Source organism: Archocentrus centrarchus, chromosome 24, assembly GCF_007364275.1.
Source record: "Archocentrus centrarchus isolate MPI-CPG fArcCen1 chromosome 24, fArcCen1, whole genome shotgun sequence".
Classification (NCBI taxonomy): Eukaryota; Metazoa; Chordata; class Actinopteri; order Cichliformes; family Cichlidae; genus Archocentrus; species Archocentrus centrarchus.
This window is the reverse complement of record NC_044369.1, coordinates 19,592,180-19,609,070: the sequence shown is the minus strand read 5'-3', so window position 1 is coordinate 19,609,070 and position 16,891 is coordinate 19,592,180. Positions and strand designations below refer to the sequence as shown.

General features: G+C 41.2%; 1 protein-coding gene across 7 annotated transcripts; it reads left to right on the top strand.

The window, feature by feature from the left end:
• Positions 1-252: 252 nt before the first annotated feature.
• Positions 253-16,857, top strand: tpd52l1 (tpd52 like 1). 7 transcript variants are annotated; one of them, XM_030721077.1, is made up of 11 exons: positions 278-406; positions 2,225-2,323; positions 3,415-3,624; positions 6,352-6,372; positions 7,612-7,727; positions 7,860-8,008; positions 10,738-10,839; positions 13,038-13,052; positions 13,614-13,652; positions 14,119-14,179; positions 15,161-16,857. In XM_030721077.1, the coding sequence occupies exons 1-11, from the start codon at positions 388-390 to the stop codon at positions 15,281-15,283; spliced, it is 954 nt and encodes a 317-aa protein (XP_030576937.1). In that variant the 5' UTR covers positions 278-387; the 3' UTR covers positions 15,284-16,857. The 7 variants fall into 7 exon arrangements, with proteins under 7 accessions (XP_030576943.1, XP_030576944.1, XP_030576941.1 ...); XM_030721078.1 differs by lacking the exon at positions 278-406 and adding an exon at positions 951-1,051; XM_030721081.1 differs by lacking the exon at positions 2,225-2,323 and having other exon boundaries at positions 276-406.
• Positions 16,858-16,891: the final 34 nt, after the last annotated feature.

Genomic DNA, 16,891 nt, shown 5'->3' with positions numbered 1-16,891 from the left:
GTCTCGGAAGGTTGAACAATTACTTATTTTAATAACTTTATTATAATTTTTTTTTACTTGTTATATCTTATTTCGTTTTATAATATTACTTTTTAAATTATTATTTTCATGAAAAATAAAAATGTTGCCACTTCCGTGCATTTGTCGTGTCCACTGAGCGCTGCTTCCTGTGACGAAACACATGTCCGGAGAACAAAATTAACTAAATTAAAGCCGCGCGCGCCTATTGGCTCGCGCTGCAGGCTCCGCCCGGGACCTGGCCCGGCGCGTGACATCCCAGAAAAGTTGACACAGACTGACCTAACGAGCGGGTGTGCGCGTGCGGCCAAGGCTTGTCTGAGTCAGAGCGGAGTTTTATTTCCTGTGAAGCTCACCTGTGTGTCTCTGATGGAAACCAGGCAGCAAGGTGAGTGAGTGAGTGAGTGAGTGAGTGAGTGAGTGAGTGAGTGAGTGTCGTTAAGGCTGAAGAAAACCTCTCTTGCTTCTCAGACAGGAATACTTTTGTTTCCCGTTGATCTGATAATGAGCTGAACTTGAACTGTTGTGACGTCGGTGCAGGAATAATGGGGAAAAGGTATAAAGCAGAGCATCTGCTGCGGCTCATGCCAGCGTCATCTGTTGCTGCATGCCGCCTTAAGTGTAAAGACTGTTGTGGAGCTGCATTTTTAAGAAGCAGTGAAACAGTTAAGAACCTTCAGGCATGCATACACACACCGACCAAGACTGTGCGTGTCTGTGTGCTGTAAAACATCATGGAAACTCCTGACCAAATCCCGTGCTGGTAACTGTTTACCGGCGCTGTGTGGTGATTCCTGCTATTTGTGGAAGTTCTGCACAGCCTGCATGCTTCCCCACCCTTGCCACCACCTTCCTGCGTCGGTCTGCTGCAGGTGCTAGAGGAAAATCAGAGGGAGACTCCAAGCTGTAGATAAATAACTTTCACAGACTGTTCAGATCCAGTAAATCGTTGTAAAAATGAGAGCTGGATTCATCAGCTGGAATAGTATCTCTCTTTCTGTGCAGTCAGTGGGATAAAGGTTTGTTTATTCTGGTAGGTAATTGCATTCCTTTGCAGTCTCGGTTTAAATGGGTACCTGCTACAGCTAAGAGAGCGCCTGAAAGGCTCTGAGTCCAGAGTTGGAAAAGGGGGGGAGAATATGAACTCCTTTAAAGCTTTCCAAAGCATTATAATCTGCTTATTTGTTAATGTAAGGCAATACTTAAAATCCATGAGCTGAGCCCTTTTTTTGCTTACTCCTGTAAATGCAGCTGTAATCACTTAAATAGCAGATTAAAAAGGTTTTAAATATTGTATATGCTATGTACAGTATGCACTGTTTTCCAGCTTTAATTAATTTTCTTTCAGCCGTATGACCCCAGGCATCTGATTTAGCATAGCCACATGACCACTGGGCCGAATGGTAATCTTGTGACTTAAGGTATTTCACCCCCACCAAAAAGCAGGGGGAGGGAGGAAACACACAGAATGGACAGTAAAGAAGAAGAGGGATATTCTTCCACTGACCCAGCAGCCTATGACGTGACATCAGTGCTAGTTTAATATGCCAAAAAAAGACCCTCACAATCACTTGTTACCTGCTTTTAGTGGTTAAGATCAGTGTTTTGGTATGTGCCCCCATATAAGACCCACCTCTGAGGACACCCAAAGGTGGGCTTTTAATTTTGAATGTATACAAGTAAAGTTGATGATTTGTGTTTTTTCACTTAAATCTGCAATCTTTTCTTCCCTGGAAAAAGTGTTTTTGCCAGTCAGCTTCGCTTCAGCGTCAAAATGTGGAACCAGAGGGAAATGAAATAAGTGAAACTGGCCTTATCCCGGCCCACTTCCTCCTGTAGTGCTGAAGTGCGGTGTAATGAGATTTCATCAGAGAGCTTGTATTGCTTAATAATCTCAGCTATTCTTTCTGGATTGTTTCAAAGTTACACAAGATCATTTTGTGAACCTTTTGTGGCACTTATTTGTTCTTGGTCGGGGGCCCTAAATAATACTGAGGTCCATCCTGTTTAAAAATGCTCAGGGAAGTTCATATCTGTCCCGAAGAAGGTCAAAAGTCAGATTTCCCGTTCCTGTGCAAATGCATAGTCACGCAGCCTTGCACTGAGCCAGGCCTCACTACAACTGTCAGGGAACACAAGTCTCCACGTTTGCATGTGTAACTGGTTTTCTTGTGTCCCCTCACCCTGCTGCCTTGCTCTGCTGCAGAGATGTACTCTAGTGTTCTGAGTGGATCAGTGGTGGACTGGGGCAGCATGGGCCCCGGAGAGGAATGGGTCGATTCAGCCACACACGAGGGAGAGCAGGGTAAGACTCAACTCTCCCATTAAAACGGAAAAGTAAATCCATCCTGAATCCCAAAGAGCAGAAAACCGCTGTGTGCGGCGATGCTGGTAGAAGTGCAGCATGCTTAGAAGTGCCTGTCTTTAGAAATCAGTGCAGCACTTGGTGCCCTTACGTGATTCAGGATTGATTTAACGAACAGTCAGGAGAGTGAGTGAGAGTGGTCTGAGTGACTAAGCCACCAGGCAAGAAGACAAAAATGCTGAGATTTTATTCCTTTGGAAGGAAAGTCCCTGATTTGATGCTGTTGAATTTAAAATAACTTTACCCATATCAGCAGTGATCAGGCTGATTTGGGTGTGTGATACGCCTTAATTAATGCATAATCTTTCTTTTCACAGGTCTGAAGTTTGAATTTGCATGTGGGAATGCTTTGAAACCATAATAAATGTTTCTGTATTTACAACAGATAAATCTGTATTAGATGTAATGTGACAGGTTTTGCTCGTAGCCACAGGGAATTATGGTCCGTCTCAGCCCTGCGGTGCATTTTACTATCTTTCGACAGATTGTTTCGGTGTCACAGTACAGAGTTACTGTTTCATTTCACACTCTCAGCTCTCACCATCCATGTTTTTGTCCACCACATGCAGCTTTTTCCATGAAAAAGCACTGATGGGTTTGATGAAACTTTGGAAATGCTAACACTGCTCAGTGTCTGCTGAGTAAATCTTCATCAGTTTTGGAAGAAAACAGAATTGTATATCTGTTACAGTGCAAGCCATTTGATGGATGGATACATAAAGATACTGGCCCAAAAAAAAAAAGGTTCAGTAATAGATAATAGATTTGGTAAATACAGATGTTGCTGACTGATGGGATGATTCCCGTAGTATGAAATGACTCATATTCCTATTTTTCCCTTAAACCAGTAAGCACTCTGTCTGCAGAAACTTCCTGTATGCTCACAGGCAGTTTCACAGTCGCAGCCTTCCCGTTTTTGCCCCCCCCCCCCCCCCCCCCATTACTTCAAATATTAAATAAGAACTAATTGCTTGCAGGATAACATTCTGATTTCCTAAGGTTAAAATGTATTAAACTGTGACTTTGCTCAGGTTTGAATCAGGGTAAGTTTTACCCCACTGTTGAAGAGTCCCTTAGGAGGAGCTCATATGGGGAAGACTTGGCCCCCGTGGTCCAAAATGGGGAGAACCTGACAGAATGGGGTAAAACTTCACCATCAGGGGACAATCGGTGGGGTCACACATCAGTGTCTGACACCTGGGTCACGTCCACCACTTGGGATATGGAGCTGGACAGCACAGGTGACGAGGGACGTAGACTAGAGCCTGTAGAATAGATCAGTCGTTCACTCTGGTTGAACATTTAATCCTACAGCTACCTCCAGGGCTTCTGTTACCACAAACATGTTCCCTGTATTTTATCAGGTAATCTGGGTTTTAACAAGGCTATAAAAAATAAATTTAATATTTTAATCTCATTAGTAATTGAATATTTGTGATATCAGCTGATATATGATTTTGTGGTGTCCTCAAATAAGATTACAGTTAAGGTGGCAGTGGCTTTTATCACGTGCCACATTAACTTTGCTCTGGCTTTTTATTTCCCAGACACAATGAATAACAACAAAGCAAACATGCAGTTGTCGTCAGTCAAAAATTCACACAGAATTTCATATCTGTTGCATCTGTACTGATATAATTAAAAGCCAAATGCAAAGTGGCTGTATTATAGGCAGATTCAAGTATATTTCAAGTATATTGTAGGCAAACCAGTTAATAACTGGAAAGTTTCATCATACAGACCCCCACTGTTTTCATTACAGTTTGCATTTTAAACTCAAATATAAACCACACGGAGCCAAACAGCAACTATAAAGAAAATCTGATTAAACAATTAACCAATTAGATAAATTTGATAAATCCAAATTCCTGAAATAATTTTATTTTGTGTGTCTGTTTCCAAGAATAAACAGTGTATTAAGTGTTCAAGCAAAGTGAAATGTTTTATTGTTGTGGTTAGCTCCTGCAGACAGTTGCACAGAAGATGGCACAGGAGCAGGTTATGAAACAATGACAATAAATATTTAGAATTTGATCTAATTTAGCATTTAGTAACTTTTCACAAAGTTTCATCTCCTCATTGTTGGATGTTGCCGGCTTTTTTGCCTGCACATTTCCAGTCACCTGGTGCTCCTGTTTATTAAAAAGCCTCAGTTAGTTATACCTTAGGCATCAGTCTCATAGGCCCAGAAACCAGTTTTTGGCCCCTGTTTGCTAAGGAAAAATGTGAATTCCCTAACTGGTTGATGAGTGGTTGCTGGAGGTTGCTGACTGTTGCCAGGTGAAATCAGTCACACAATTGAGAGAGGGTGCTACACCAGTGATTATGATTACTTTTGTCATTAGCATATTGCTCATAGTTTGCATGGAAGACACAGACTTGTCTGAAAACACTTGCTAAGTAACCACCGAGCTGTAGTGAAACTTGAAAAAGTGCAAAAACAAATGTCCTGCCTTGTTGCTGCAACCAGCACATTTCAAGGGGTGCAACTTTTACTTTGAAGGCAAACAGTTTGCCCTTCCAGTGCGGCAGCACCGTGCACCTCTTTGTAACCAGTTTCTTACTAGCGACTGCCAGCAACCACTCACCATCCAGAGAGCACACTTTTTTTTTTTTTCTCTCTTACAACCAGTGTCTGTCACAGGGTCACCAACTGGTTTCTAGGTCCATGTGACCGGGGCCTTGTCAGGTGAGGCTATCAGGTTTCCTTAGTACATGATCTTACTTTGAATCCTGTTTTCAACAACCATCTGTTTGATTTTACTCAGTGAAGAACAACTTGGGCCATTAACTTTTCTGCAGGTCATTCCCCTTTCACTCTTGCCCATGTTTGCTTTCTCACTCTGCTGTCACTGTCAAATAAAGGTATAACATGCCCTAAAACTCGTCCTTAAGAGGGGTTTTTCATAGGTAGTGCAATATTTTGTCGGCCCCCAAAAGGTTTTAACTAGAGCTAAAGAAAAATCCCCAACATTGTAATGATTTTTTTAAACTAGTTTTGGTTATTGGGCTTTTAGTTACACTTTTTTTTTTTGTACAATTCTAACCTGTTCTGAATTGTGAGTACAAAAAATTCCCCTTTGGTAAACACTTTCCTGCAGCATTACTTTAGCTAGCTGTGCTAGCCAGAAATAAAACCCCTGTTATCTACAAAGTAAAATATGTTGAGTAAATGAGAAGCCTCTGACTGCACCTGTGTCAAGGTGTCATTAGCCCTAATTCTGACCCCTGGTGCCACCTTCATGCAATGACGTGGGAATGGATAGTGCTGTATTTTAGCGGGCAACTTCATTCAGTCCTGCCTTCCCTCAGTCTGCAGTCAGTCACAACCTAGTTGAAAAAGAAAATTGTTATCTAAAAATAAGAAGAAATTATCAGTTAACAAGCTAAGAAGAACCCTTTCTATTGTGGTCGGTCATTGTTACCTTGAAATGTTTTTCTACCTTCAAATTCTTTCATCCAAACATTATAGACTAGCTTCAGTGGACATGGTGTGTTGTGGATTGTTGGCTTTTAGTGTGTGATGTTTCTTAAGCTTTACTGACTGGTAGAAAATATCTACACTGGGGCTCTGCCTGGCTTTTTAAGGTCTTCTCCTGGCTGTGCAAACAGGGACATTGGTTTCTTAGTGCACTTAAGAGAGACATGAAAAGCCTCTATTGAAACCGCAGGGGTTTAAAATCTCATTGTCCTCCTGCTGTGTAATGTTGGCAGAAAAAGCTCTTTACTGTAGAAAGGCCTGCAATGAACTGCTGCAAGCTGTGCTTGAGTTTAGTGCTGTATTCTGTATTTGTGAGCTTGCTGCATGAGCTGCTGCTGTGTCCCCTTTAACCTTAGTTTTCAAAGCACTGAACTGCTACTCTTAGTGTAGCCACTACAGTCAGTAGATGGTGTCGACACAGTGCAGTACATTAGTCTTTACTAACCTCACTGTCCCCTCACCTGTCTTATAATGCGGCCACATCAAGAGAGAGGACACCTCACCGCAGGTACGTGAAAACGTTTTATTTCCATCCCGTCGAAATGGTGTCTGAGTCAACATTTAAAGGCATAAATTTCACTGCTCACTGACACAGTGCCTGTATGTATTTACCTTTCTCGTGTTGTGTGTACACTGTCACCCTGCTGTTTCCTGGTGCTGTGTGCTGCTGTTAAGGCTTTTACGGATATCATAAAAGGGAATGCTGCAACAATATGAGACTAATCACAGTAAAATAGCTTGAATGAGTTCATCTTTAGCTCCTGATTTATTTTTGGTCTTTGCATCTGTCTGCAGCTGTTTTTTAATAGAATTTTAAAAAGTAGGTAAACACTGCAATTTTGTGTAGAATTTCTTCTGTGGAACTATGCTGTATGGGTGTCATATATAAAAATCAAGGCTCTGCCTAATCAGAAAGTGTATTGTAATTGTTTCATTCAGGATCTGTATCTTGTGTGTGTGTGTGTGTGTGTTGCACAGTTCTGTCAACAACAGCGTATTGTTGACAGGAGTACAGTGCAGTTGTTTCTGTTGGAGGCAGAATCTGACAGAAAAATGTTTTCCACATACACCTGTCTTGTCTAATTATATTTCATTTGTTATAGCTTGTAAGTTGGACAGACGTCTGTGATGCTGCTGGTGTAAACAAGGTTTTACATAACATCTTTAATCTTGGTTCAGTGCTTTTCCCCGTACGCATGTTTTTCATTCCCCACAAAACTAAAAATCAATTACTGCAACTTAAAATTCAGTCTGCTCCCTGAAATCTGAACGCATCTTGTTTGAGTGTTTGTCAGTGTTTGTGTGGTGTTGGCTAGCAGAGTTAAAGCACGATAATCCACATCAGTTAAGCCAGATTAGAGCGCTGCAGGCTGCGGCCACAGATTACATAACTGTCAGAGACACATTCAGACATGGAAGTGGACACAGATAACATGGAAAGGTGGAAAGGGCACAGAGAGTCAGAGACAAACAATAAAGCGGGAAAAAGTAGAATGAGGCACACAGGCCCAGAGTGTGTCTGACATGGCTTATTTTAAAAAGCCGTAATGGCATCAAAACAAGGAAGTGACTCCTATTCTTACAGGAACTGAATCAGGATCGGAGACCAGTTTTTAGACAAAACTATCACCTTGAAATATTTAATTCACACGCTGTCATTATTTTCTGTTTCCTTCAGTCTCCTTCAGTTTTAAGGTCACACACTAACAGATTAAATACATTTATCCTTTGTGTGTGTTTCAAACAGGTTTTCTAGACTCTGAGCCGCTGAGAGAGGCTGATGAAGATTTGGCATCAGAGGTCAACCTGAATGTCTCCATGACAGAGGAAGAGAGGGAGGAGATTCTGCAAGAATTAGCTAAAGTACACACACACACTGGCGCACACACACACACGCATGCACGCACACATGCGTTTTCAGCTGCAGAACAATAACTTTTTGATCTGATGTATGAAGTCGTTTAAGTAGTTCTTCGTCTTTCTGTGCGTGTCCAGCTGGAAGAGGAGATCGGTACACTGAGGCAGGTTTTGTCATCCAAAGAGAAGCAGCATGCAGAGCTCAAACAGAAACTGGGTCTCACTCCTCTGAATGAGCTCAAAAACAACTTCAGCAGAGGCTGGCACGATATGCAGAGCACAGTGGCGTAAGTTAAAGTGTGTGTGTGTGTGTGTGTGTGTGTGTGTGTGTGTGTGTGTGTGTGTGTGTGTGTGTGTGTGTGTGTGTGTGTGTGTGTGTGTGTGAGTGAGTGAGTGAGTGAGAGAGAAAGAAAGAGAGAGGCTGCGTCATATAACTCAAAGACAAAGAGAGAATTTGTATGCTTAATAAGGTGTGTGTGTGTGTGTGTGTGTGTGTGTGTGTGTGTGTGTGTGTGTGTGTGTGTGCGCGCTCGCTCGCAAGTGCACACGGCAGAATGGCTTTTATGTTGGCTGTAAACACTGATGCCCTTCATGGAACACACACACACACTCAAAGTAATCACACAAAGAGCAGGTTTCTCTCCAGCATAGACTATCCAAGCTGAGTGCCAGATATCAAAAAGCTAATTAAAATAACATAATATTCTGCTCCTGGTTGCACAGCATGTGTGTGATTGGTTATCTTTGTTGTGCTCACTGTAACAGACACCATAAACCTGATCAAAACGTATCACACAGTGCTGAAGGCTATTGTTGTGCTCAGTGCACAATTAGTAGTACATGTTCCCTTTAGTAGCTGGAAGTCATTCTACTGTACTGTACTATTACTTTCTTGTAAATGTCACTTCCCTACGTGTAACAGAAAACATTTATTGTTTCTGTACTTCTTGTTTTTCAAAAGAGAAGCCGTCTGTGTGTTTGTATAAGGAAAAATATTGATTTCAAACATACTGTTTGAAAACGTGTACCATCATCTAACAGTCTAATAATGGATGAAGTGGAACAAAACGTGCAGCCCTGCACGTTTAAACTTCCATCCATCCATTCGCTTCCGCACATCCTGTTAAGGGTCGCGGGGGGGCTGGAGCCTATCCCAGCTGTCATAGGGCGAGAGGCAGGGTACACCCTGAACAGGTCGCCAGCCTGTTGCAGGGCCAACACGGAGTGACAACCTTTCACACTCACATTCACGCACTCAGTCACACCTATGGGCAATTTAGATTAGCCAATTAACCTAACCCCAGTAAGTGCATGTCCTTTGGAATGTGGGAGGAAACCGGAGTACCCGGAGGAAACCCACGCAAGCACGGGGAGAACATGCAAACTCCACACAGAGAGAGGGAGAGGCCTGGGCCAAGGTGGAATCGAACCCAGGCCTTCCAGATGGTATTCTAACTGTGAGGCAGCAGTGCTAACCACTGCGCCACCGTGCTGCAGGTTTAAACTTTGATTTTTTTTTTTTTTTTAACTGTGTTTTTGATGTTCCTGCAGCTCTGCATAGGACTTATTTAAAGATTCAAAGGAATAATTTAGAATTTTTGGTAAATATGCTGGTTTGTGTTCTTTAAAAAAAAAGTACAAGAAAAACCTGAAGCCTGTAGTAGGGGGATCTGGTGGCTGTCTTATGCTCTGCAGGTATGGACCTGTGAAGGAGCGGTAATCTGTCATGGATGTAGGCTCGAGCCTGTAGAGAGAAAAGCAGAGATAGTTGATGGATGGACGAACAGATGGATGTTTTAGAGGGGAGGGTTACTGCAGTGCAAAGTGATCACCTTTACCCCGTGATGCAGCATTTCTAGATCAATAGGAGTGGCCTCTTCAAAGGTGACATCCAGATGGTTTGAAGAGGATGAAAAATGTGAGTCATTTGGCCAGTCACCACATCTTATCTGAATTCAATGCTTGTTAGACAGCGCTCCTTGCCACTTTAATAGGGAATATCTTCTATAAGAAAGATTTTCATCCCTCCAGTAAAGCTCCAGAGACTTAAAGAATCAACATCAATGAAGCTGTTCTGGCAGCATGTGTTAGTCTAACACCTTACTAAGACACAATGTGGTGGTTTTTCTTTGTCTATATAAGACCTGATAGTAATAATGAGTTCCAGAGGTATTTGGTAAGTCTCTTGATGGCAATGCTAAGCTAAAGCGCTAGCTTCTCATCTCTAATCAGCCAGAAGGTGAATAAGCATATGTTCCAAAATGTTGTTTCTGTGAGATCTTTTAGAGCAATAATCAAATTTCCTGATCAGAGGGTCAGCACTGAGCTTTTATCCAGACAACAAGAGACAAGGAAGAGCAAGTGGATAGTCTCTAAAGGCCAGCTTTCTTATCCAGTTACACTTTACCCTGAAGATCACTTTACACACAGACTCCATCCTCATCTATAATGAACCAGGGTGACCACAGCGATGTGTGTTCTTAGAAAAAAACGGGTAACACAGACGTGTGAGTGCTTGAAGCTGTGATAGATGATCCAGATGCAAACAAACCCAGCATAATGTGAAACGCGGGCCTTTAAATTCACATCAAATTTTTACAGTCCAAAGAGCAAATTAGGGCCTTAAAGTAGTGTGTGCACCTTTTTACTTACCAAGTGTGAAGCGGGTAACTTTAATAAAGTAGAAGAAGGAAAAGTTAAAAGGTGTGACTGTTAAAAATGAAACCACAGTGTTGTGATGATAATTAAAATGATCACAAAGTATTTCAAAAGAGGCTGCATTGGTTTTATTACCAGTGATTTTGATGCTGCTTTGTAAAAATTAGTGCACACGTACGTGGATTATCAGCTAACACAATCACCCACAGTGCACTTTGACCTATTCCATTTGTTCCTGTAAAAACTCAGTAGTGCAGGTTTTAATTATAGTGCGTTTATGCTTTTGTTCCCTTCGTGTAAGCCTGTATTGTGTGTGCGTCTGCTTTTTTCATTGCACGCATGTTTGTGTGTTTTTCAGCTACAAGAAGACATCAGAGACGCTTTCCACAGCAGGACAGAGAACCTCAGCAGCTTTCAGCACCCTCGGCAGCGCCATCACCAGGAAGTTTGGAGATATGAGGTACAGACTGATGTCACATGGTACAAAGTTATCCCCCTGGCACCAAAGCTGTGTCACCGTTTTCACTGCGCTGAGCTAAATTTCCTGCTTCTCACCTGGCAAACGGCTTTTACAGTGACAACAGTCTCATGCAAACCGTGTGTGCACAGTCACCCACTGAATTTGTTTGAACTGTGGACACACCATATTGCCTTCTGTGTCACCTGACCTGCAGACAGCTTTAAACATAGATTAGACGAGCTGTTTCGTACATCTGATGCCATTTTTCCTGTACAGGAAGAATTTAGAGAAGCATGTTAGCGAAATATTAAGAAATGCAGAGGAATATGTGCTGATGAATTAAAACATTTTGGTTTATGAAGGTTTTCAGTCACTGTATGTCTACAGGTGAGTTTTAGCTCCATAGAAGTAGTTAATTAGTAGTTCTGATGGGAGGTCAAGAGCATCTTTTAAAGTAACCCCAGCTGCCTTTGTCTAAACACTTCCACATGAACAGATCCCACTAACTGCTTTAGGCTTTCAGCTTTTTCACTCGCATGCCATTCACAGTTTTTATGTTGTTGTGCTTGTAGCTCACAAGAGATGATATCATTTAAACATGCCCGTTGCAGTCATTTGCTCATCTTAAGGCTCCATTAATAACTCATCTGCTTAACTAACAGTCATACCTGTTTAACCCATCTGCCCCATGAGCACTTCCACTTTCATCCAGCCCAGTGACATGTTTTTATCTGCGCTGCCCATCTCTGTGTCTCAGAGAGCAGAGTTTTGACTCTTGTTCGAAACGGTTCAAGGGAGCATGGGATTATGTAAGAAGCATTAAGCTGCTTTCTGAGTCGAAGGGCTCGAGGCAACGGCTGTCTACTTTCTCTCTCTCTCTCTTGTTGTTGATCTGACAGTCTGCATTGCTCTGTTTGAGACACAGAAAATATATACACAAGGTTTTGGAGGGAAAACGTGTCCCTGTGTAAAATGTGCATGGATGTGTGTGCGTGCTGTGTGTGTAGCAGCACATTCATGATGCAGAAAGTATTTCCACGATGTGCGCGTGAAAGCACAAGAAAAGCTTTTGAAGGTTAGAAACCAAAGCCCATTGAAGACACCAGAAAATGTCATCAGGTCCATGTTGCTTGTACTTCATATTAGTAATAGGTGGTATTAATCATGTAATGATGGAACAGTCTGTCGAGGTAAGTGTTTGTGAACAGTTCAGCTTTTTTGGCTTTATTTCAGCAGAAGCATCAAATAAAAGGAGGAAAAGGAACGTTTATAGTCAGTTATACACAGATGACTCCTACAAATACAGATTTACTAACAGAAGAAAGCTGAGACTGTTGTACAGAAATTATTTTTTTTTTTTTTTAAAGTCATGCTTTTGGTACTTGTATAATCCAATGTATCCTGTTTTTGGGATATGGATTACAGATAAGCAACAACTTATTATCTTTGGTATATTCCAGCATGTTGGGTCTAGAGTTACTGTTCCCACGCAGGTATGTTTCCACAGGTTTGGTTTGTGCGTGCATGAACCTGATTGAATATTTTTGCTGTGGATGTTTTGATGTTGCACTTGTTTTGTGTTGCCAAATTTTTCAAACATGTAACCACATTTTTTTACATTTAGCTCCTGAAGAGTTTGATCTGTCTGATTAATGACATAATTGTCATTTTATAGTCAACAAAAAATGTTGAACTTCCAGATTTAGGAACAGACTATAATACTGTTCGACAAAATGTTCATGCACATATGAATAGGAGCTGCCTGTCTGGTATAATGTGTTAATGTTGTGAAATTAACACTAACCAATTATGCTGAGAGAAGCTTCCTACAATGTGCAGAAAGTCATGTTACATGGGGAAAAAAAGCTGTCAATCAGTTTAGTAACACAACTCATTTATACAGTTCCAAAGATGATTTACTCACTGTTTGTTTATTATTTCTCTTTTGAATGACATCTGTGCCTGTAATGAATGGTTTTCTTCTGTAATGTGTGGATAATGTTTGTTTTTGTCTCTATTAGCAGAACTAAGATTCTTTTTGTTACCTCAAATATAAATGTAGTAGTAGCAGATTTTATACTTAAATACTGTAGTTTTATGTTGATGGCATTCACGTTTGCTAAAGAGTTACTTTAATGTTGACAGTTGCTTGTCCAAGGATCTTAAAATGTTTTTCATCTCCCTCCATGCTTCCTAAGGTCCAACTCCATTGGGTAAGGAGTCACACAGTAGGTTATATCACAGCAAAGACTCAGTGAGTAGATCTCAGTCAGATCAGCTGGTGGCACTAAGTAACTGGACGTCAACGTTTGGACTCAGCTGACTAAATGTTGCAGCCACTCTGGACCGCAGTACTCGGTCAGCTGCTTGTCTGAGACCAGAATCAGATCTAATTGGTTTTGGTCTCTTAAAAGGCAGAGAAACCATCTTAATGAGTCACGTGAACGCCTGCAGTGAAATTTCCTGCATTTCCTAAGCTAATGACAAACTCATTTAGGACCACGTGGAATTTTTTACTTTTAAAGTCATAGTTTTAATGAATGAATCGATTAAAGAGCAATTAATGAAGTATACTTGTGAGACTGTAGAGTAGCTGCTGTTAATTCCCTGCTTGGATATCTTTTGAAATCTGTACGTAATCCTGTGTCAGACGCTGCACATGCAGAGTGAGAAGAAAACAGCTGAGCTGACTCTTGGCTTTGTTTCTGGTTTTGTGACCGCGTGCAACCTGTGCTAATCATTAACTCTTCTCTCACCACGCTCTCCGGGGACAGTTACTCTATCAAACACTCTATGAGCATGCCTACCATGAGGTAACCACTCTGTGCACGTGTGTGTGTGTGTGTGCGTTCGTGTGTGTGACGATCATTTCAGATTTGGGGTTTTTGCGCATTGACTCAAAATACTGTGTAGTTCTTAAGTGTTAACCTGGTAAACATTTTGTAAGGTGCTACGTCAGTGTGTGTTTAAAGAGAGAGTTCATGTGTCACTCGCACTTGGCTGCGTGGTGATGACGCTGATGCACCTGGAAAAATTGTAATACCTGGGATGCTTTCATGTGCTCACTTCTTTAGTTCAATTAAACTAAAAAAAATACACTGTTATTTCAGAAGATGATTTATCAAATCAAACATGCAGAGCTGCTCGCTATAGTAACCCTGTGTGACTAAGGGAGGAGCCAAAAGTAGCTGCTTTTATTTGCCAAATAATTTTGTTCTCATGTTCTAAAACAGCAAGCACGATTTCATTCATTTTAAAAATTTTTCCCCTTTTTCACAGAAACTCTCCCAGCTTCAGGTCTTTTGAAGAGAAAGTTGAGACCACAGTTTCCAATATCAAGGTAGTGTGTGTGTGTGTGTGTGTGTGTGTGTGTGTGTGTGTGTGTGTGTGTGAGAGACAGAAACATACAAAAATACCTTAAAATAAGTGAGACTACTTAGAAGCAAACACACTGAGGATTTTGGTGTTTGCTTCTAAGTAGTCTCACTTATTTTAAGGTATTTTTGTGTGTTTCTCACGATAAACTAAACTATTTAGTTTGAAAGTTGCACACAGTGATGCTGGTCATGTTGCTGTACGTGACTGATGCACACAACAAATGGGCCTACACTCTGACAGGGAAGCAACACTGTGTGTTGGTTAGAGGAACCACTGATTTATAGCATGCTTTAAGCTTGATATAGAGTCTCAGCTGTAAGAATACAGTTTACACAGTTGGATCATGATTTGTTGGACAAAAATGCAGTTTTTGCCTCTGTACACCACCACAGTGGATTTTAAATCAAACAACTATGTGGATGAAGAGTCAAAAGACACGTCAGACATGAGATTGCACAGACTGAAACAAAGCATGGGTTAGCAAAGGCCGTTAACCACAGCTTTAATAACCGTTATCTCTGACTGAGGTTCTAGGTTTTGTCAAGCCTGCTGACACAAAGAGAGCCTGGCTGTGTTGGAACTTGTTTCATAGTGCAAGCATCCACCCAGTCGGGGAAAAAACAATAAATTACTGCTTACTACTTTATTTCCTGACTTGCAGTTTTCATATCAACTTTTTTTTTTTCTGGGTCCTCAAGAAAAATACCAACTTCTTGAGTTTGAGACCCTGTTAACTACAGGTGCAAGCTTTAGTCATCAAAGTTAAATAAAAGCTGTTAAATTACTCGTCTTCATGCACACACCCTGCAAATGCCCGACAGCTTCAGTCTTTGCAAAAGTCTGCCACCTTGAGTCGACTCTGCAGCACAGCACACAGAGAAAGGAAAAGAACGACGGCTTCAGTGACATCTCCTGTTTTTGTGCCTTTTGCTTCTCATCCCAGACAAAGGTTGGTGGGACAGGGAGCGGAGGCAGCTTTGAGGATGTCCTGTCATCAGCAGCACATGCCAGCTCACAGGACACGCCCACCAACAACTTGATGGACAGCTCTGGGAGGCAGTGTTAAGGCTGCACCCTCACCTTGAGGCAGGGCTTAAACAGGAACTCGGCTGCTGACGTGTCACAGCACTTTGACTCAGAGCTCTGACTGAAACCGTGCAGAATACTTCTTTTGATCCTTAGTGTCAAGATGCTTTTGCAGACCATGGATTGTCTTACAGTCTAAATAATTACAGTACATTCACCCAAAATGACCCCTTAGGCAGCAGTTGCCTGGTTTTATTTTAAAAGCTCCACTCTGCACCTCATTTGATGATAAAAGAGGACTAATGAAAGCAAAGAGCCTCTGAGCTTTTCCTTCTATTTATGGTGTTAAAGGGTTTTTAGTGGATTTGATGAATGCCATCTGTCCTCCAGAGGTTTCCTAACCACAGATGTCGATCAGATGAGGTTGGGGAGGAGCAGCCAGCAGTTAGGCCTTAAATGACCTGAAACATGACACAAAAGGAGTCTGAACACATTAAACATCAGCTCCAGGAGACAGACTGAATCTCAACCCTGCATTTCTCATCTGTACTTCTTTTTTGTCATGCTTGTGCTCATGTGGTTCACTCAGCTGTCACATCACAGCTGGGTTTTAGACACAACAAGAAGCAATTAATAATTAATTCCTCCTGATATGCGCATTTGAGATGAGTGGAGAAAGACTCAGATGTTCAGCACAGCATCAGTGTGAGAGTTTAACGGTTATCTTATATCAGGACAGTGGAAAACTACAGTTTCACATCTTTATTAGAAATGTTAGTGATTTAAAAAAAAAAAAAAAAGTTTATCACTTAATGCTGTAAAAAGGAAAAGTCACTGATCATCCTGGGTGGCATTTGTATAAGTTATTTTGCACTGGTACACAAGATCTTGTTATGGCATTTAAAAAGATCTGTTACTAATACGTTTATGATATAAACAGCGCACTAATACACACACGTCCCACTGTTTGAATATCTAAATGCAAACTGAGAGGAACTACAGGAAGCAATACTGTCTGTATATGTGAAAAAGCATCATTATGATACTGCATCATCTAGAGTACAATTCCTGGGTTAGGGTTAGGTTATGTGATGTGACACATTGATCCAGTGCATGCTGCTGTTCATGTGCTGAAACTACATGAGGATTTGATTGCAGCTGTACGACTAACCTTTAAATGCTAAAGAAAAAAAAATTTCTGCTTGGATTCAGTTTCACTAAAACGTTCAAGGTGTCGGTGCCGTAAACGATTAAAATGATCCATTTATCTTTGCAGCTTTTGAAATCTGGTCTGTGGGGCGAACTCATGACTTTTTCTTTTGTATTATTTTCAGTAAATAATCATGTGTTTCATAGTTCTTGTGCTGTCTTTCATGTGTTAAAGATTTGTTTTTTTTTCTCTGCTTTGAGGGTCTGCCAGGTTTAAATCCATATCAGCAAAAAAAATCAGGCCCACTAAAAATAACTCAGCAGAACATTTTATGTTATGTCTTTACAGCATAAACACGAAAAGCCGTAACTGTGATCATTACGTACAATAACGCTGTATGTGACTGTATGATATATATGTTTTTAAGACTTTAGTATCTATAATAAAGATTTTTTTGACCCAAACCAAATGTTACTCCACTGTTTTTACAGCAGCGTC